Source organism: Anopheles gambiae, chromosome 2 (assembly GCF_943734735.2).
Source record: "Anopheles gambiae chromosome 2, idAnoGambNW_F1_1, whole genome shotgun sequence".
Taxonomy (NCBI): Eukaryota; Metazoa; Arthropoda; class Insecta; order Diptera; family Culicidae; genus Anopheles; species Anopheles gambiae.
Genome location: NC_064601.1, coordinates 39,782,584 through 39,804,647, shown reverse-complemented (window position 1 = coordinate 39,804,647; position 22,064 = coordinate 39,782,584). Strand labels below are relative to the sequence as shown.

Sequence of the window (22,064 nt, the reverse complement as noted above, 5' to 3'; positions counted from 1 at the left end):
CGCTGCAGCTTGTTTTCGTTCCGTTTGAGATGAGTTTCACCTTCTTATCAGACGTGCGACTATCGTGCGAGACTCTTTGTTGCCATGCTAACAAAATTTCCCCATGAGTGTTGCGAGGGATTATTCCGTTAGATGAATATTTAGAATGGCCGTTTTTCATTCCAAAAAGACGGAGAGTGAGGGAAACAAAGCGCGCTCGATGTGGGAAACATTTTGCATCAATAATACAGTCAGCGGCAGTTTTCATTCCACCAGCCTAAATTCACTGGCCCGGTGTTTGTCTCGCGAACGAAATAGAAACTAAACCAGTCGGAGCGAGATTTCATTAATGCCATCTGCCTGCCCGCGAAATACTTTCTTGTGACGCAGGCAAACACACAATTTCGATATAGCATATCGCGTTCCGGATGCTAATGAGGAGCAGCATCAGCAACCTCAGCATGGTCATCACCCACGGACACACACACACACACCCGAACAGGCCACGCCAGGCCACTCCAACGCTGAATTCAGCTTCCCGTTCACGTTTACGGTTACGTCGCCTTGAGAATGATCGCGAAATTTCCACCACCCCCCCCCCCCCCTTCCTGATCCCGTCCTTATTCGGCAGATGCTGCGCGTTTGTTGGCTGTTCTTGAATAGTGTCCACCATGTGTGCCAGGGGAGAACCCAATGATGCTTCGCAAAAGAAAAATACCAAAAAAAGGAACGCTTGCCCGCTTGCTACAGACCGCAGAAGGGAAAAACGTGATGTCTCTTTCGGCAGCTCGGTACATTGACACACCTGAGCGATTCTTCTGGCTGTTCCCTACCGGATCTGCCGGGGCTGGCAGGCAGGAGAATATGCTAATCGCTCGGTCTCGCTGTTGCCTATGCTTCGCAGCATTACAGTGAGCTGAGATTTTGCACCCGAAAAACCAGTCTTGGGCCCAAAGTAAAAAGGGCAGCTAATGCGGTGCTGAGTTCGGCGATGTCCGTTTGGGATATTTTTAAACAATTTTATAGGACTGGTTGTGACACGTGCTAACAACTTGGAATGCTTGTGTTCTGCAAAAAAAAAGAACTCCTATCGATATTCTGAGTGGGTGGAGAAGGAAAAGCAAAACAGTGAAGAATTTTTATAACCCCTCGTAGAGTTATACAGGAAACTACGCCACAATTGAAAGGGATTCGTTCTTGTTTTTTTGGGTTCCTCTAGCACCATTTTCGTTCAGAATCAATTCACTTCTCGTTTCCCATCAACTTAGTTAGTTAGTTAGTTCCCATCAACTAGCAACAGCAAATCGTACCATCGTTGCTCTCGTACCTTTAATTTGTTAATTTATTTCAGCAGTTTTCCATTCGATCTCTTGGGTGCACCCCAGTTCATGCCCCAGTTACCTTGGCTCAATGCCGTTCAGATTAGCCAACAAGATTCAAAACCGCACCGAAACGCTTCTTAAGCTTGCTCCGTTCGGTAGTAGAGAGGGGGGGGGGGAGAGTGTAGAGAGGTAGACCATTTTCGACTCAGTCTTGTGCATTTCGCACAGCTCCATGCAACCGAACCGAACACCTCTAGTTGAAGGGCACGCAGGCGCGAGGGACATTGGACGAACAAATCCTGCTTCCAAAAGGGGCCAAGTTTAACAAGGTAAAGTTTTGCGACCGGTGCAGACTTGCCGGTGCGCCCGTACTTACTAGGATGGGAGACTTCAACGCAACGCAAACGACATTTGCGCGACACACGGGTTGCAGTTGTTGCGTCAAACCGGCATTTAATCTATACTACCTACGAGAGTGCAACAGCAAGAGCAGGCAGGGAGAGGAAGAGAGAGAAAGCAAGATGCAAATTGACGATGGGTGGTGCATCTTTGTAGTGCATCGTTCGATGCCGGGGGAGAAAAACTGGTTAGGCAAGTAGTGGCTGTCACCGTGCCCGGGCCAAGCGTGTGCACTTGACCAACAATCTGCCGCTGGGCCCGTTGGACACCTCCACAAAGGCACCCATGCAACCTTCTGCTTTGGATAGAGCTGATACGGTGTGTAGCCGCATCCAGAAGGCAGGATCGAAGGCAGAGCTACGCGCATAATCACACTGCCAAGATCATCCACCAACGGCGAGCGTCTGTAGCTAAGGCTCATTGCACTGGACTCAGAATGTTTCTTTATTCCCCAAGCTAAGCGTGCCTCACAATGCATTCAAACCACCATCGCAAGATTATCAACAACATCCAATCGTCATCATGGCGGATTGGAAGATTATCCGTTGAAAAGCCTGCTGTAGCTCTGCGCTGGAATTTCCGTCCCTGAGCCAAGACACTACAGAACGAAAATTCGCCTTTTGCACAAAAACAAGGTTTGTCAAGAGCAGTGCGTAGTGTGTTCCCCTAGGTTCGGAACCGGCTTTTCGCTTTGTGTAGCTCCCGATCGTGTCGTATCTTGCCACCCAAACGCCCTCCTAGAGCGGACAAAACAGAACAAAATGAGGCTACTCTGTGCGCTGGTGGTAGTACTAATACCTGGTGTAGTAGTAAAGGGGAGGTTTGCCGATTCCACAATGCGTCCAGTGATTCGCTATGGAAGCGCCTAGTATCCATCTCGGTTCGATCCACACACACACACACACCCTCTTGTACGATCGCGACTCGCTTGTTCGTTGTTGCTGCCGACGCCACGAGCGCCAATCTCACGACGATTGGGTGGTGGGAAAGCAGCAGGCGGAACGCGTCCCGTTGCCGCGGTGTGGAGCGGTCCGATCGCGAGGAGTGGGGTCGATATATAAAACAACGATGTCGCGATCGCCGAAAACTCATTTCGCTCGTACCAGTCGCTTGTGCCTCACGACGGACGCACCGGACCGCAGGGCGAAAAGGTGCTCGGCCTCCAGGATATTGGCGTATGGTCCCATGCAATTGGGCCTTTCTACATGTGTGTGTGTACGGATGTGCTAGTGAGGGCTCGTGTAACTGAATTAATGTGCATCTGTGTCTATGTGTCTGTGTCCGACGGTGTGTTCAAGCAATTCTATCATAAGTGAGTGTAGTGGGCAAGCAGGATAACACTGCAAGGACTTCTGTTGAATCCCGACATTTCGTTGCTCCAGTGTAGTTCGGTCAGTGAGGTTCACATTTTCGGACTGCTTTTCATACCACATCACAACCATTCCCATCAAAATCACCGTGCCCACCCCGTGCTAGGGCATCGAGGACGGTTTGCCAGTGCTTTTGTCTGCTGCATCAGCATTACGTGTCGCGAACGCCGCCGGACTTCCCCATCCGCCGGGCTGGTGAATAAACTTAGTGGTGGCTAGCGGATTTTAACCAAACTAAGCGGAACACACAGCGGTGTGTGTGTGTGTGTCTGTGTGTGTGTGTGTGAAGACTGGATACCTGTGCGTTAATACAGAAAACGGGGCCGATTTGACAGCGTCTGTGTCTCCGACCGGTCAGCATCGTTTGGCGAAGTGTGGCAAGTGTCGGCAGAAAGGGATTTGTTTTTCCCCAAAAAAATTTGGTTTTACTCTTCTTCTTCCTGCACCACCGCCAGTGGCTGCACTTTTTCGCTCGACGCCCGCTCGAGGGAGACTGTGGCGCTCTGTTCAGTGCCAGTAATTTATTAGAAAGGTAAGTCCCACTTTTCTAGGACCCCACCACATTAGCCTACGTGCTTATGCGTTATAAATGTGAAGTAACGGGGTGATTGGTATGTTTTGCTTTCCTTTTCTGTTTTTTTTTGGGATTTTTTTTTATTTCGATCCTCATTCAAAATATCATTTTTGTATATCTGTTAACATTAAAGAAGCTACTAGTATTGTTTTTGTGCACGTTTGTTGGGTTAAAAATCGATTTTTGAATTTAAGTGTCGTCTCCCAAGTTCGTGAATGATCGGCAGTGACCAAAACGTCGCGGAGCAAATAAAACAAAAAAAATACCGAAGGTGTGTTTAGTTCACCTAGCTCCAACCGGTTTCACGTCACGGAATGTCCCGCGTTCGGAGACCGGTGGGATGCTTTACCACAGCCCCGGGTCCAACCGACACAGCCGTGGTGTTCCGGCAACACGCGGCAAAAACTAACCTCGCCAGCCGATCGTTACGCAGCGATCCCATTCAAACGGCCCGGGTCTTACGGTGTGGTCTTACATAAGCGAAATTCGGTCAAAATCTGACTACCCCCGGACACCGTTCGGGATTGGCACGGCGTCCACTGCGCTCGGTGTAGAGTGCGGCCATCACACTTGGCCTGATGCTTTCATCCCAGCAGCGATGATCGTTCACCAGCGTTCACCTCGTCAACCGATACCGTCACGGGTGCGGTTTCTCGCCGAGCCCAACATGCGTCATCGTGCCTTTTTGGTTAATTTATTTTAATTTCCCGCGACCTAACGTATCTTCGTGGCACGAACTGCGTGGAAATGATACGTCCGCCCGTTTGCATCAACGCGGCTCGGTACGGTGAGATTAAAAGTCTCCAAAAAGCCCTGCCGAACGATCGTTGAAATGCTCCATCAGCATCTTTGCCCTGCGATGACCGTGAAGGTTCACGGCAAACACTGCCACACAGAAAGTGAAAACAAGTGTACAAGTGATCAAGGATTTGTGGATGCGCAAACGCGTGTGGATCTAATTGGTACAATCAACAACACGAGAGCAGCCGCGATCGATCGGGACACGGGTTGCGGGTTGAAGGTCACCGGGAGGAAACGGTACCAAAGGCACGCAGGTGATCGCATTTTTACGACACCCAGTGGGGGACCCAAACGCAGCAATAAACACGTCGCACACACAATCGCGATGCAATAAGTGATTTGCGCGTGAGTTTGCAGTTTTTTCTTTCGTTCCATTTGTTACCGTCCCGTTCCAGTTCACGTCGGGCGGTGTAAATATTTCACACCGTACCACCCCTCCTGGGAACAACGAGTGCAACTGTGCAGAAAAATGGCTCGCAAGGGGCAAGCAGTGTTAGAAGAAAAAGCCGAAAGGTGAAACAAAATATATCAGCCGATCGATAGCATCGACCAAAGTGGAAAGCAAAGGCACAGTCGAGCAAACAGTTTTGAACCAGACGAAACGTTTGTCTTTTTTCACGTCGTGAAGTGTGTGTGTTTTTTTGGCCAGAAAGCTGTGTGATGTTTGTTTGGCTATTGTTTTTTTAGTGTCAATTGTTTCTCTACATAAGAGCGAATCGTTAAATATTATTAAAATGTTTTCTTCCGACATTGTTCGTAAGCTTTTTTCGTTCACTTTGGCTTAGCTCTAGAAACACCGTTAGCAAAAGGTAATTGGTGTGAATTAATGGCTAACAATCTGTACACATTGTACACATCACACGCAAAACCATCGATACGGCGGCCGCCTGGTGACAGCGAGCCACCCAGCTCAACCTGTCACTTCCGAGGCTTTTACTGCCACGCGTTCCCGCGTTCTGCCGTTGCCGCAATGCAACCAAAAGCAAACGAACGGATTCATTTCACACCCCATCTCCGGGCCTAGTGACGGTACTGGCCGAGTGAAAGCACCGGTACCGATTGACCTGCCCCTAGGGCTCTGGCTTGCCACGTGTCTCCACGGTGTCTAACTCGACATCCGCGACGAGCACGCCATTCACCAGCGCCCAGTCTCCGGTTGCGGTGAGATAATCTCATTTATGACCAGCAGAAACTCGAACAGTTGTGCCACACCCACACACACGTGCATACTCGTGCCGTTGGGTCATTGTACGGAATGAATTAAATCTCAACCCTCAACTGCTTAAAGTTAAGGGCAGTGCTTGTCTTTGGGTTGTGCTAGGGTGAGAATTGGACGAAATTGGGTTAACTGAAACCGAAAAATTATGCAGCATCGATTACGATACAAGCACTTGGCCAACTCAGTCAACGGCACGGAACGAAACGCGTTTCGAACAGGAGAATGTTACCGTTTGGTCGTGAAAATGTACTGCCAAGGTCCGGACTGACGCGCGACTCCACGTAAACGGTCTCCAACCGAGGGGCGGCTGCATCGACAGCCCAATGTTTGTTTACCGTTTTTTTGTGCATTCGGATACGGTCGAAAGCAGTCTGCCCGGGGGAGGGTTGGTTCGTCTTGCGCGAGTGATAATAAGTTGCCGGAGATAAATGTAACGTCAAGCTGTGCTTCCTTTTCAGCGTCTCTGGCATCAACGGGAGGGGGGATATACCGCTTTCATGTTAGTTTTTTCACTTCTTCTCCTAACAAATTCATTATGTGCGGCTTCTAATTCTCATTAGCGACAGTCGAGTGGTCGACTGGCAGCATAAGCAGCCACAGTTCACCGTCACCGGAAAGCACCAGTTGGGCAAAGGTGTCATTTAATAAATGAAGGCAAAAAAGCTCCGTTGCTCTTTGTGCGCAACAGCGTTGCTTAATTTGCTCATCACTCTTGAGCGGTCCACGAGTGCGTAATGACGCGTGATTTTGCCACCTTTCGAAAAGCCAACTCCATTTAGTGTGCAACCAAAAAGGGACCACTTCTTTGACTGTTTTGTTTGCTTAAAAGCGTTCTAGGAAGTAACAGTGTGCGAAGAAAACTTTGTACAACCGTGCCAATCCAAAGTGGTTATTTTCTGCTCCGGGATAAAACGTCACAAGAATGGATGCTACTAAAGGGGCGAGATCCTGTTCGAGTGACGTTTCAAGTGGTTGATAAATGTGCGATGTGTCTTTTTTGTCAAGAACATAATGTGCGGCTTTGAAGACGGATTGAGTTCCGTTGATGTCATTCCAGCAATCATGCCTAAAAAGTGACATTACAACGAGTGGAAGAGAGAGAGAAAAAGAAACCGACACATTAATCTATTGCCCGGATACAAACGAAAGACTTCAATGCTCGAACTGTGCTGTATCGCGTTGATCAACACTTTACCGAGCAACGCTCCACGCACACAACCGCATCAATGTGTGATTTAAAGCCTTTCGTTCGTATCGTTTGTGTGCAGTTCAATCTTATCCTTCTACCTGCCTTCGCCCAATGTTGGGCGTGTTTGTGCGCGTTAACGATCGTTACATCATACCGATCGATACACCGGCGGCGCTGTGTGTTTTGTTTGTCGTTCATTTCCCACTCCCTGGATGCTGCCCAATAAGTCACTCGGCGGGACTTATTAAACGTGCGCACTAGTGGTAACAAGAAAATGTGGTAAAGGAGGAAACAAAAGAGTAAATTGCACCTTCGCTGACCTTTTGCACCTGAGCATTGGAGCGGACGATCATGCTGTGTGCGAGAGTTGCTCTATTTTTTGCAGATTTTTTTTTTGTTCAGCTTCGCACCAATTCAACAACACGCTGGAAATGGGGCCACCGTTTGGCCTGTTTCCTTGCTCGTGTGTGCTGTCTGTGGCGGTGCTGGTTGCTGTTCCGCACCCCAAAGTGGCATGACCTAATCCCGGGACTCGCAGACACACAGAGGGAGAGAGATCAATCGACCGATCGCTTGTGACGATCATTATGAGCCAACGGGTTTGCTGTGCTTTTTTTGCTGTATAATCATTCCCCCACTTTACTTCTTCTCACTTTAATTTGCATTCCCACCTTTTGCCCATCTCATTTGCCCAAAGCACCATCCCTTGGCAAAAGACGCAAACCTGACCGTCCCAATGAATAATGCATCTCGCGGATGGTGTGGAGAAGCCAACGCGATGCCGCCTTTCCTCCTCACACACTCACACCAGCGGACGGTTTTCACTGCCGAGCCGTTTTCGCTTTCGCAGCACTCCGCACCGCAAACACGCATAACAACGGCACATTCAAATAACGTCCCCATGTGGTCCTCATGCGGTGGATCGCGGATGCTGCAACCAGTAGGGTAGGCCTGCGATGGCCCCATTTTTGCTGGCCCGCCAATTCCAGGCCGGTCTGTTCCATTGTGCTATTACATGATGTAATGGGCATTGGGGGTACAGCAGGCTCAGCAGACTCAACCACCATGCGATCAGGTCCTCTACACTAGGTCAGACTGGGCATCGACCAGACCGATGGGATACAGTTTTGCAGATTTTGCTGCGATGCTCAAGGTTGTGCCACTGTCCGATATCGCTGCAAACCGCACATAAAGCGTAAACATGTAGATACCGTTCCCTGCTGCTCATGCTCGTTGTCTCCGTTTCGCCGTCGCCATGCGCAGCAGACGATCGCCATCTACGTAACGGTTGCGCACGCGGCCCGGGTCGCGCGAGCGAGGCCAATGTAAACAACATGCCCATCCACAGCCTGGCCTCGCCGTGCAAAAGGGCCAACCTGCCCGCCCGAAGGTCGTCCACTGGTGTGCACCCTGGACGGTTATCAATTCGCTTGCCGCTTCGATCCAGATCGTAGATTTGCATCGATGGAGCGAGCTGGAAATTAAGCGGGGTAGGAGGGTGGACGGTGGTTGTGAACCTGCTCGATAGCTGAGGGCAAATAATTGATGCGCAATTTCGGGAGCGCACGTTTTGATCCTTTGGCGCCACGGGCGAGCTTGCATGCAAACGATCCGATTAGCCTTGAAGAGCGTTTGTTGCCACCCACGCTGTTTCGTGGAGGAATTTACCGAAAATGCGGCTGTGGACGCCGCACCGGTGACAGCAGGCGGCAGCACGGCTAGGTGATTGTCCTTTGTCGCACATGTCGTCAAAGAGTGGCACCGGTACCGGGGTTTCGCTTTTGAGTTTGGTGTGGGAAAGAATTTTAAGTTCTTGGAAAAATGGTATCCTGCCTGTGCTGTAGAGTGCCACGTGTCAGGCACCTGACAATGGCCTTTGTTTTCGATTGATTTATACAAGGTTCGTCCTTTAGACTGTAACGCTATTGTACGTAAATGAATTTCTAAAACGGTATAATAGTTTGAAATTAATTCCAACGATTAGGCTGGAAAGCGTGAAAAGCTTTCCGTAAGCAACCTTCAACCTGACAAGCAGATTAGAAGCATGGTCAGTGTCCGCTGATTAGCCGCGGCTCGTACTGTCGCCGGACCTAAATGCTCCGCTAAACCAAACTCTGCCCCTATCTGTACAGCATACAAAATGCGCCCATTAGAGATTGGAGCGTGAAGAATCACCCTTACAGCCAGGGGAAACGGTCCCCCTTTGTTGTTACTTTTAAAAATAGGCACCGACCAATCAGGTGACCCTATACCACCGCAGACGCTACGTGCCCGTGAGACTAAAGTGCGTTTCGTTGTTTCTTCACCAACGTTTGGTGCCTTCAAAAACTGGCCCATGTTTGCCTATCATCACCATCGTGAACGATGACCCTCCGTTCGTTTGCCTAAAATCAGCACAAATCTCGGTCAAACCGGTAGAACTTCGACAGGCATCGCAGAGGACCGCACAGGACACAGCCCACAATGGCTTTCGGCGCTCAAAGTTGTGAAGCACAAACAGTTTCGATCGTTGCTAAATGTTAGCAAGCAGAGCACGCGTGATGCTCTTTCCATGTTCATATCCCGATGGTCGTAGTGTGTGTACTATCATGTAAATCACCGAAATACCATCGGCCATGAAAAACACTCCCCGCAGGCGGTGTGAATCTTCACACTTTCAATTGAGCATTGGCAATTGCTCCGAAGCGCGTTTTGGGGATGCTTTGTGTGTAACCAACGGCTTGAGCAAACGTAAACACTGGCGCTCGGGGTAAACACTCAGCTGATGAATTAATCCACCCGGCTCGATCGCATCAAAGCCGAAGCGTCAGCGAACAAAGAATGGGGGTTAAGAGAGATGCTGCATAATGTTTGCTCACTGTGGGGACGGGGGACACTTTTCTTCTGCTGAAACCAATAACCAATGAGCATTGAAAATCCATTATGCAACGGTATGTAACTCCATGAGGGACGGAGAGAGAGGAGGGAAAACAGAATGCAATGGGCACAAAATACAGTTACCTCCGTTGTGCGTCACTCGGCTGACTCGCTGGGGAGGAATTTTCCTTCGCGTTGTCACCCGCTGTACCACTACCAACCCAGTGTTACGGTGTTAATTACACCTTACATCAATCTTGCCTCCCGGCTGCTGCCAATCTCATGTGCAGTGGCAAGATCAAGTTTAAGTTCAGAGCCTGGCAAAGTGTGTGTTTATCTTCCCGATCGGCACCCATATGGAAGGCTTGCTTATTAAAATGACAAGAACTGGAGAGAGAGGAAGAGCAGCAACAGAACCTCCCATCGGCATAAACAAAACGTCACATCCAACGATCTTCGAACGACAGATTGACAGGTGACTCGTCCGGACCTCCGGGGGTTTGGTGCTTGTTTACTAACGGTAATTGATCGATGCCTGTACCGCGAGCCACCCACTTGCCTTGCTTGGGTGCTGCTTGCAACCTCAACAGGTAATTCATAACGTCACCAAGTGCATTCAATCGCGATCGCGACTAGACAATCGGTGGAGAGTTCTAGAAGAAGGGGAAAACCCGCTGGACCCGAGCCGGTTCTACTTCTACGACTGTCAACAGTGGCCTTTTCGACAACAGGCACTGTGGCTAGAATAGTACCTCCCGTGAAGTTGTGGCCTGCAGTACCGATCAGCTGTCTTTTCACCCGTTCCAGAACCGTCTACCGAGTCAGACGGGGTGTGCCAGCCGGAAACCCTTACGCCCACTCGAGTGGGTTGCGTCTTTTTGCGTCACGAAGCAATATCACTTACGCACTGTTGCATATTCATCAACACGAGTGGTGGGTGGGTTTGAGCTTATTTTTCCACTGGGATTAAAATTAATGAATTACAATCAAAGACACATTCCTCTGACCACTGCTCCCTGGACCAGTTCTAACAGTGCGTCGATGTAACCTTTGATGGTAGCAGCAGCAGCAGCGATCAATCGATCACTGATCGAGCCGGAGCCATCGCTTTCGCGACATTCCGCATAACTTATCGCGTCGGATGCTCTAATCACTATGTTGTGTGTAATCGGCAGTCTGACTTAATCATTGCCGATAACGTTTTGCATACAACCGAAGCGAAGGTTGCACAATGGTGTAGAGGAGTTTTGCTGGGGCTATATTTTAATTATGCGGCGATCGTATAGCTTTGTCGTTTTTGGTTTTACCTCAATTTATATGCGATCGTTCCGCAATGTTTAACTTTCTGTTATGAGAGCTGGCTATCAGTGCATCTAGTTTCACCTTTTTATCTCTCCTAATTCCATTTCCATTTGGGGGGGGGGGGGAATCGGGGGAACCTCCTACATCACACCATGTCAACCGATCGTTGCAACTGGGTACAAGTTTCCTCTTGCGATCGCGCAATTTGCGTTACACATTGATTAACAGCAAAACAAGTGGCACACACTGAGTGGCCAGGTAATTCCCATGCACTAAACGGGAACGGGCTGCAAACTACTGGGTTGACATTCTTGCGAGAAGGTTCCCTTTCCTGCCACGGCAGGGTGTCGCTCGCTGTTTAATTACCCCACATTTGTCATTGACCCGCTTTGGCGGAGCACGTCGCTGCATCGCCAGTAATCGATCGCAATAGGCCACAATCCACAACCAGCAAACCATTAAACTGCACCATCCGCGCAATTCACGCTGCTCTTCTGTCGCTCTTGCGCTGATGGCGCCTCTGACGTCGATTATGACAGTGTGCCAAATTTTCAGACAAACTCAACCACCTCGCCCGAATGCAATATCGTGGCGCAAAACGGGCCGAGAAGCATGTGCACACGTGCGTGAATTTGCCAACGGATTGCAAACGGATTGCCCGGCAAGCGAACATCGCACCGCTCGTGAAGTGGCGCGAAAAACACTGAACCACTGCAACGGAGAAAACCTTCGATCGACCAATCCTCGAACACAGTATCCGCGCACAATATTGACACGGGGCTTTTTAATAATAACAAGGGGCAGAGATTGCGTTTTCGATCGTGAGTCAGGCAGAACTAACGAATCGTTTCACCGATTTAGTGCGGTTCTAACATCGATCGGGGCCTCCATTTTATTGCCCATCATCCTCGTCGGCTAAGGTCAACCAAGTTAATGAAACTCTACCTTTCGTCCCGAAAAGGGTTTTGCTCGACGATGGTGCAACATTGCGGGGCGACGGAAGGAGTGGGGTTTTCATATTGGTCGGTTTTGCATGAACAAATCTTATTAAAAGTTTTCGTGTTTCCTTCTGTTGTTGTTGTTGTTGTTGTTGTTGTTGGGGTATGGCAAAGGCTATCTGTCGATCTGTGTGTGGCCGCACGCTGCACTAATCGATCTTTCCGTTTGAACAACCTCTCGCGGTGCGCGGTTACGGAAAATTGCGCTCTAGCGCGTTGCGCAAACGCTTTTCGGTAGGTGGTGGTGGTGGTGGTGGTGGTGGTGCGGAAAGATGGAGCTGAAGCGGTGTGGAATTCTTTACCATAAGGGAGCGTCCGCTGAAAGGGCGCGTCTGGACACGCCACTTGCCATGAGCGACCTTGCTACTTCCCCGTTCGCTCAAGTGAATATAAATTGCATCATTTTCATAACCATAAAACGGTCCCTACCCGCCCTCCCGGCGGTCAAGTGCGATATGTTTTCATCCGTCACCAGGGTGGCACATTTAGAAGTGGCATTAGTCGGTGTCGGTCGGCGTGTCGTCTCTTTACATGTTAAAAGCGCGCGCGTTCGCACACACCGCGCCATTACAACTGTTCTCGTACGCCCTGTGACATCGTGTCGATTGGCTGTCTTTTTTGTTTTTTGCTCGATGGCTAAGCAAATTAATCACCTCAAGTCCTGAAGCGGTTGCGTGATCGGCATCCGCGCTCGGTGTGACTCGGCTACGCATGGCTAACGGGGAGCACATCCCGAAGTGCCGGAGCGCCACCCGCTAACGGTGCCGCACAGTGACGAAAGATTCTACCCGCCCCGGCAATAGCGGCGACAAGCGACGAACCCCTCCGGGCATGCTGACCTTCTTTTACATTGTGCGAACTCATCCACCTGCCGTCGGTCGCATCCGATGGCAACAGCTAAAGACATTCATTTGCAATGAATCTACCGCGTCTCCTCCAACCGCCACCAGCACCGGCTGGACATCCTCCATTACGGCGCGTGGGTATGGGGTCAGCACAAGATTAGAAGCCGAATAAAACAAACCGACCGACCGTTTCGTGAAGGCTGACGGGGACGGTGCACATTAAAAAGCTGCAGCAACAACAACAAAACAGTGCATCTACACTAATACGGCCACCATTACGGTGACCACGCCGGGCCACCACTCTCATTAGATGGGCGGTTGGCACAGCGCAAACGGTGCCAACCGACTATAAAGTTCACCAACCCCGCACAGCTGGGTGCTGGTGTTGGCTGGTGACCTGCGGGCTGATGCGCTGGGCCCGGCCGGGCTAGCTAGGTCGAGCTAATAAAATGTTCGCTCAATGCTCTGACCTTTGCATCGTTTACTGGCTGGCTTTTAGTTTTGCGATCGAAGTAGTACTCCTGATGCCGCGGGGTGAGCTGGGTGTGACGAAACGTTGCTGGGGTGTGGGTTGCGATGTGCCGGGCGCGTACGGTGTTGATGATGTAGGACACCCTGGTGGCCGTAATCCGTGCCGTTTCATTAGCCCAAACATTCCGGTGCCCATCGGTGCATTATTTTATTCTATTTTATTGACACTGGGCGGGAGAAAGGGATAGAGCATTTTGTTGTTTTGTAAACAGCTGTGGAAGCTTCTCTGCTGAAAGTTTACTGTGTGTAGGGAGCTCGAAACGATCCATTTTTCAACGCATCTCGCATTCGCTAAGTTTATATTTGATTTTACCTATGTTTTTTTGTTTACAGAAAAAAAGGTTTTTTTATCAGATCGCAGTCTGCTTCCTTTGATAAAATTGATATTAGCATTTCTAAAGATGAAGGTCGTTCATATACTCACAATGCAGATTTAATCTCTCGTGTGAATTTGTGTTGATTTTTTGTCCTATATTGTGGTCTATATGATTCTTTAATGTATTCCATTTTTTAGATTATCAGTCTAACCTTTGTAATGCAATCGTACATCATAATGGTGGAATACGCTTTCGAGCGCTTTTCAACCAACGAAACCATCGATTTCTCACCTCACTGTTTATAATTAACTTAAAAAGGCACAAAACACCATCCGACATTGCTTCACTTACCTTCAACTCACACACGCACACACACTCAGTGACAGTGGAAAAGTTTGTCTCCCACAGCCAGCCAAACGAAACCCCAACCCATCCTTTCGCGCAGCTCGCGACAGTTGGCGTTACTGTTATGTTGACGATTTGCGTTCCGCAGCTCGGGAAGGACACCCAGTTTGCGAATGCAAAGCATTCTACACCCCTAGGAGACCCGGAATAAATATTCATTCTGTTTTTCTTCCTGGGTACGGAGACCGGTCCAAGCAAAACCGGGTCGATGCCAATTCCGCACAACTCGATCTACCGAACGGCTCACCGAAAGCTGATCTTGTTTCGCGCATCCAATACTCTGTGGCGGCCATGGCGAAACGTAAAAAAAAAAAACAAAACCAGTTGCGTCCAGGAACTGGGGTTTTATTGGTAGTGCGAAATTTTAAAACCCATCGTATAAGCCAAAGCTCAAGCTCAAGATCTGCATCACATCAGGTGTGTGCGAGCGTAGTCAAGCAAATTTAACCACCAATCAAGCACACAGCTGTTCGCAACTGATAGTTGTCGGCGGAAGTCGGACTTCTTGGTGCCGTTTATGGTGCGAAGTTGAATCATACTATTTATTGCCACGATGGAAGCGATTCTGAAGGATCTGATTTAACGTTCACATGCCCCCCCCAATGGCATCATAAAATCTCCGTTTCGTGCATCTCCGTGCGGAGTTGCGGAGATCCGAAGACATTCAAAACAAACAGCGCGCAGAACCTTCTCGATCCGTGTGCCATTAATTGATTTGTTTACCGCAAAACGCTCTAAGACCGAAACTACTTTCCCTGTGGTCTGTTTGCTTTGTGGTCTCGCATTCGTAGCGAAGCGAACAATTATCAAACAGTGCAAAGGTTGCACACCGGCCTAAATTCCGCCACAATCCACGCGCTGAGTGTTTGCAGTTGAAGAAGAAATGGCCAGCTCGCTTCACGGTTGGCACCGCCATGCCGGAAGTCTGTTGCGCCTCTCTGTTACCCGGGCCGGGCGATACGATTACGCGCGTACCGTTTTTGACGTCAGAGCTGCGGGGCAGGTCCGAGACCGGGCGGTGTTTACACAAAGTGAGAGTTAGGGAGTGGGCCCCCGGGACAACAAATACTTTCTCACCTGAATCGACTGTTCTAGAACCTTTTCCTTTCACTTGTACTCTTGACTTATGTTGATGTTTTTTTCTTTGTGTTTGCATTTCTCTCATTCCAGTAACACGGCGGAAGCTAGCAGTTAAAGCCACCGAAACACGATGGAGCTTATCACAAATGTGCACCAGGGCTGGCGGTACCTGATGGACGAGCTGTCCGATCCGCGGACGCGCGACTGGCCCCTGATGAGCTCACCCTTTCCCACCATCGGCATCAGTCTGTGCTATGCTTATTGCGTTAAGGTAAGCGCTGTGGAGGGAATGATTTGTGGAATTTCGTAACGAGCTAGGATGGGTCAACGGCGTTACCGTTGACATTGCAGGGTGGAATCTGCGGAATCTGGGGAATACGTGATGCAGTGATACTTGACGCTTACAAAAAGCAAGGGGGCAACTAAAAAGGCAGACATTATTGTTTTCTATATTGCTGATAATATTTTGCTTTTACACAACTGTCCGTCACGAAGACTTCTTAATTATTGGAGATTCCTTTTCTGCTTTTCTGCTTCTTGTACATAGAGACATGGATGCTATATTGGCATCGTCTCTTGACTTTAGCCATGTATAGCCATGTAGCCATGTAAGAAGCTTAATTAACAGCCAATATTTTTCAAGCTGGTATTACAGCATAGCAATTCTACGATCTAACAACATGGTTGTCAAGGAATTAAACTCCTTGCACCTCGTCGACAGGACTAACTATCGTATCATCGTGAAACCAACCAAGTGCCAGTTATAAGCCAAGCCATTTGCAAGTGTAGACGTCGATCAATAAACGTTGTTACCCCAAATAATAACCAAAACTAGAAGAATCACTTTGGGGGAGCTATTCTTGCTTTATAAGAAAATTAATATGCATTGAAAGATCACGATCATTAAATTGCTCAATATTAAACAATAGAAGCATAACATTCTGAAAAATCTTATTACAATATTATCACATAATATATTCACAAAACAAAGTGTTTGTTGTCGTTTAGTCCAATGGAATTGATTTCAATAATAAAACTTAAAATTCAATTGCATGCTTCCAGTATGATCTACTTGAATGTCATTGCGAAAGGAAACCATCACAGTCCTGTAAGAACTGTATATGTAGAACGCCACAGACACTATCACCAATCCAAAGGTTATGATTGTATTCCATTCCTCCCATTCAAAGCCGCACAAATCTTTCGGGTGGAATGTCCGCAGCGCAAAAAAAACATCCTTCAGACACTGCAGGAAGTGACCCGGTTTGTTTGCACTTACTTTTCCAGCAAACCACAAAAAAAACCAGGGCTACGGATCAACACAGAGCGCATTGGGAAAGGTTTGGCGCGATCGGGAACCCTACTCCCTTCACCGATAACACAACCGTAGCCTGGCCTTGCACAACAGCTACAAAAATACCATCTCGCAAGTGAATGTTTCCTTCGAGAAACATCATCTTACGCGGATTGGTCGCTCGCTGGTTGTTTTTGTGTATGTTTGTGTTCGTACGATTCATTGCACCACTTCATCCGAGATGAGTTTATCACATTGACCTTCGATGGACGGTTTTATGCTTACCGGTATCGTTTTCGGTACGACATTGAACTCACATCCCTCGGCATGTCTGTGTGTATGTGTGTGGTGTAAATTGAATCGTGACAAAATTGTGTGCGCTCTCCCTCACTCCCCGCTTCTGCTGCACGCTAACCATCCAGCTGAGCGCTGGAAAACTGCACCCCGGTGCAAGTTCACTGTCAGCCCGTTCCACGGCCAGTGCACATAGTGTTGCCCAGTCGACCGGTGGGAGTGCATTGGAGCAGCAAGAAAGCAAAAAATAATTTTATCTTTTCACACCTCACTAAGATCTTGAACCGTGCGGATATGGACAAAGCTTTCCGTCTTCGTGTATGCTTCGCCGGCTTCCACCTGGCATTGGGTAACGGTAGAAACGAATTAATTTTCATTCCAATGCGATTACGTCGGTCCGGACGTCATCTGGTTGCAATAAAGGGTAAAACTGAACTGAAAATACACAGAAGGTCTCTTGAGTAAATGTTTCAATTTTCCCTCTAATTAACCCAGAAAGTCAGGTTTGCAATGTACACGCGTTGCAATAGGTATCGTGATACATGTATTAAGGGTGCAAAAATGCGGAAAAGGTGATCTAGCAATGAAAATCACGGAATTATGGCCTAGCATTTCTATCCAACGTGTGTAAACCGTTACTACTGTATTTTTTGGCGTAGAAAATAGCTCAATTTAAAGTGAATTTAGTTTTTGATTGAATTGAATTTTTAATCCCGAAATTATGAATCAAACTAAGCTAACTTGCAAACTTCAAAAAAAACGAGAAAATGAGTAAAACCATAAGGAACGAGTGATAAATACGTAAGAGAACAAAACGAATAATGAAAAGGGAACCAAAGCAACAACAAAAAGCACATTAGTAAATCTAATTTGAAGCAAGAAAACACAACAGACATCAAAAAGCTTTTTTTTTATTTTGCTCAATTTTCTCGCCTTTGTGCCGACATTCATTCTGCATAATTCCTTTTGCATGACTTTGCCCAGTTTGTAAGCTTGATATATTGATCTTTATTTACGCATCGAAGAAATGCTTCCGATCCCCACGTCCTTGAACCACACCACCGTTCGTCACATTTCCACCTGATTGATCTTAAGCCTCCACAACACAAAGCATTCCAACGTTCGGATGCATATGACTTGCATTGCCGAGCCGTTCACCTGCAGCAGGGTTCGCTAACCTCACCATAGTGGGGAATCCCCTCGATGGGATCGTCTTCTAGAACCTTGTCTTAATTGCCTTTGGAGAGAAACAGATTTCCAACAGGAGATTGTGTTTGCCAGTCAATTATCCAGCTTGTTTCTCAATGTTCCCGGCTTGCCTAACGATTTGCGTCTCTGTCTCTCTATCGTCCCCCAGGTCTTAGGTCCCCGGCTAATGGAAAACAGGAAACCCTTCGAGCTGCGCAAGGTGCTGATCGTGTACAACTTCCTGCAAGTGCTCTTCAGTACGTGGCTGTTCTACGAGGTAAGGCGCCCCAAAACAATGGTTTCCAATAAGGTTGCCCAGTTCCGTTGACCCCACCGGCAACGAGGCAACGCTTTGTGTGCCTTTCACTTTTTGTTTACCAACCATATGTGCGCTCCCCTATATCGCCAACATAATTCACCCATCCTTGATTCGTGCCATTTCCCGCAGGCATGCGTTTCCGGCTGGCTCGCCGGCTACAGTCTGCGCTGTCAACCGGTTGACTACTCCCGCTCACCGATGGCCCTGAGGGTAAGAGAAACTTGTTGTTCCGTGTCCTTTGCCTACCCACAGATGGCTTATTTTCCTCGGGTTTTTATTCCCCCCCCCCTCCCTCCTCCTTCTGTTTCCAGATGGCGTCCGGTTGCTGGTGGTACTACTTCTCCAAGTTTACCGAGTTCTTCGATACGATTTTCTTCGTGATGCGCAAACGGTACGATCAGGTGTCGACCCTGCACGTCATCCATCACGGCATCATGCCGGCGTCGGTCTGGTGGGGAGTTAAGTTTACGCCAGGTTAGTACAACATAAATAGACAGTTTTAATTTTGCATGCTGACGCGCTTGCCCAACATCGACCACCCGAAAATACGCACAGAAATACCCTGTTGCAAACAGACGCAGCGCACCAGTGCGTTGGCAATGAGTTTTCTTTTTCACGCTTGCTGAGACCTATTGATTAGCTGGCACCAGCCACCGGCCCACAGGTGTTTGCCACAGCCCACCGTTACACAACCGAGAAGCAGGCTGAAGAAATGATATTTAGCAAAGCAAACCATCAACACAATGCGAGGGATGGGAATAGACCTCCCAGGCCCCTTTTTGGTAGCTGTATAAATACAAATTTATCATGACAATGTCATGTTTCGTTGGCACCTAACGAGCATAGGTCACACAGAGCCATACGCCTTCCATTCCATTCCACGGCGCAAGATTGAATGTGTCGCTGAAGAAGCGCCTATTCAGCGGTGGCAGCGTTTCCACTTCAGCTACCGTACTTGGGGCTTTTTGTGACTAATGGTAGTCAGGGCAAAGTTTTCGCTTCTTTTTTATCTCTCTCTCTCTTAAACGTTTTCGCTTCCCACTGAGTGTCAACGAAACGAAATGAATGAAATGAAACCATCATCGTCAGTGTGATGCGTAAGCCTCTTTCCTGTCAGTGGGTCAATGTTTGGCTCACTTGCTAATTGAATTACTATTCCGCTTGAACAACCAGCCATGTGCAACATCATGCTGACTCTGTGGAGGAATTTCAGAGGGCAGCAAGAAAAAAATGGAGGGAAAAATGCTAAATGTGTTCAATTAATTTTCACACCAGTTTTGGAAAAGAAATCCCAGATTTGTCTTAATGGTAATTGAGTAGGTGTTTGAGGGTTGTTTTTTTGTATGGAGGACTGTTGAGACTCCATTGACTCAGTATCGTTAGCACCCTACAAGTGATCGTAATATTTAGTTTTTTTGTTAGTATAACACAATGAAAAATGAACCATAATTGTTAAATATCAAAACATCGATCTACGTCTCGCCCAACGACTAAACAATTAACGACTTTTTCTGGTGAAACCACTTACATTCCACTTACACGCCCTTCCATCCATCTCTTGTTCCAGGTGGACACAGTTCTTTCTTCGGTCTGCTAAACACCTTCGTGCACATCATCATGTACACCTACTACATGTTGGCCGCGATGGGACCGAAAGTACAGAAGTACCTCTGGTGGAAGAAATACCTGACCGTGCTGCAGATGGTAAGTGCTAGTGATAGAAAACCTTAATTAAACAACAGCAAAAGAATCACGCCAATACTTCGTTCTTCGTTCGTTCGCTACCCAGGTTCAGTTCATCTTGGTGATGGGACACGCTTTCCAGCTGCTGATCTGGAACGAGTGCAACTATCCGATCGCGTTCGCTTACTTCATCGGTGCCCACGCCGTCATGTTTTACTTCCTGTTCTCGAACTTTTACAAGCAGGCGTACACCGTGCGAAAACAGGTGAGTGGTCGTTAATTTCCGGCTTTCCGGCAAACCATTGAATGTCACTCACCGTGCGTCTCTTGATCTTGATCTTCCATTTCCATCCAGGCAAAGAAGGAAAAGGCTGAACAGATGGCACTCACCAACGGTAACCTTGAGTCGGTGCCGAACAAGAACATCTCGAATGGACACGCGGTCCCGCACACCGCAAGCAACGGCAAGCCGGACTTTTATCAGACCCTCGACAAAACGATGGAGGACAGCTACTCGACCACGCGGCACCGTGCGTTCGTCGGGTTCGGTAGTAATTAGATGCACACGACGGGAACGACGGTGCTAAGCGTAGAAACTAAAACCGAATGGAAGAAACAAAAGAAGACCGGTGCCTTTTTACTGTGATCGGTTATGAGCGCTCCAGCATCCAGCATGACTTCGCTGCTCTGCGCACGCACGGAAGATGTCCGCAAAAACAGGAGCCATGCCATCCCCCTGCATCCCGCTAAAACCCTCCTTCCTTCCTTCGCCAGTTAAATCCCCCTCCCGGAGCTCATGGGTTAGGAAATAGATTCAACATGCTTTATTTTTCAACCCAATCACCCTCTAGCCCTCCCCCCCCCTCGCTCCTCCCTCCCATCAAACCACCCCATTTTCGGACGGATGTTTCTACACTTTTACTCGGGTCAGCGGATTGGTGTGAACATTTTCACAATTCCACCGTTTGACCGGCTCACAGTGAGGAGCTAGCAGGAAAACGGAAGCCGTTAGGACATTAGCTCAACGTCGGTAGGTCGATAGGTGATAAGCGCAAGAGCGTAGTGTAGCGATAAATAGCGTTGTAAGCCAGTTAGACGATATCACACCAGCACCGTTTCGGTGGATGTTCAAAGATTTCTTGTACTGTATGATAAGGACACATCTATTGAGGCTCGTTCACTCTCATGCACATGCCTCATCAGCAGGCTCCACCACCTCGGTAGCGGTGGATGGTCTAAAATACACGCAACTAGCCTCTTTTCTTCTTCTTTTTATTACCCAATGCCTCTCTCTGTCTCGTAATCTTTGCCTTAGTCTACTGTAAATTATTAAGCGATTGCAAACACTACAGGATCGTGCTTAATCGAATTTGTTGCCAGAGGTACGGTGAAATGAAGCGGATGGTCTCGATAGCCGAAACAGACATCATTTCTTTCCTTAGTATGTAACAAATCATTAAGTAATCAGCGATAATTGAAGCGCAATGCGATTCGTTATGCTCTCGCAAAACTGGTATTGGTAAAATCGACAAAAAACTGGTACTGTACAATATTGATAATAAAAAAAAGTCATAAAACTCAACCCCTTGTTTTTACTGTACTTGCTGTTAATTAGTCTTAATTGTGTGATCGTTTGAAGAATGTTTAATCGATGTTGGAGGTAATTTGAACCAACTTGCAACATACATAATTGATATTTAGAAATTGGCTTCATAATTGGAGCAGGAGATGGCAATGCATTAATGAACCATACTCATGAAACTTCATGTGTACATTTGGAATTTTAACCCGGTATGCACTCGTGGTTTCACTTGTACTTCTTCTTCTTATATGGTGAAACACCTGTATTTGGTCAAGGCCTATCTTAGAGACTAATGGGCATTAGTTTACCCGTAGAATAATAGTCAGCCCCCTACGTATAAGAGGCACGATTCATATGGGGCTTGAACCCTTCACACTTACATATGGAATATTTTAGAATTTCAACATAACACGGTCTGACTCTAATATTGCCAAATGTCTCAAGTGAAGGACTTTCAGAATAAGAAATATAAATATTATACCGAAAACTGTGTTGAACAACACGAACTATTTTCTTT

At 47.9% G+C, this 22,064-nt stretch overlaps 1 protein-coding gene across 1 annotated transcript; it reads left to right on the top strand.

Annotated features, from left to right (window-relative positions):
• Window positions 1–2,682: 2,682 nt before the first annotated feature.
• LOC1274264 (elongation of very long chain fatty acids protein 7) lies at window positions 2,683–21,547 on the top strand. Its single transcript, XM_313358.6, has 8 exons — window positions 2,683–3,602; window positions 15,278–15,458; window positions 18,133–18,240; window positions 18,412–18,492; window positions 18,594–18,756; window positions 19,850–19,986; window positions 20,072–20,230; window positions 20,321–21,547. The coding sequence occupies exons 2-8, from the start codon at window positions 15,318–15,320 to the stop codon at window positions 20,522–20,524; spliced, it is 993 nt and encodes a 330-aa protein (XP_313358.4). The 5' UTR covers window positions 2,683–3,602; window positions 15,278–15,317; the 3' UTR covers window positions 20,525–21,547.
• Window positions 21,548–22,064: the final 517 nt, after the last annotated feature.

Excerpts from the sequence above, each read along its gene's own strand:
- LOC1274264 (XM_313358.6), top strand. The coding sequence starts at position 15,318 with ATGGAGCTTATCACAAATGTGCACCAGGGCTGGCGGTACCTGATGGAC. Across the intron at positions 18,757-19,849 it reads GGGAGTTAAGTTTACGCCAG|GTGGACACAGTTCTTTCTTC; the intron begins GTTAGTACAACA and ends CTCTTGTTCCAG. Across the intron at positions 19,987-20,071 it reads ACCTGACCGTGCTGCAGATG|GTTCAGTTCATCTTGGTGAT; the intron begins GTAAGTGCTAGT and ends TTCGCTACCCAG.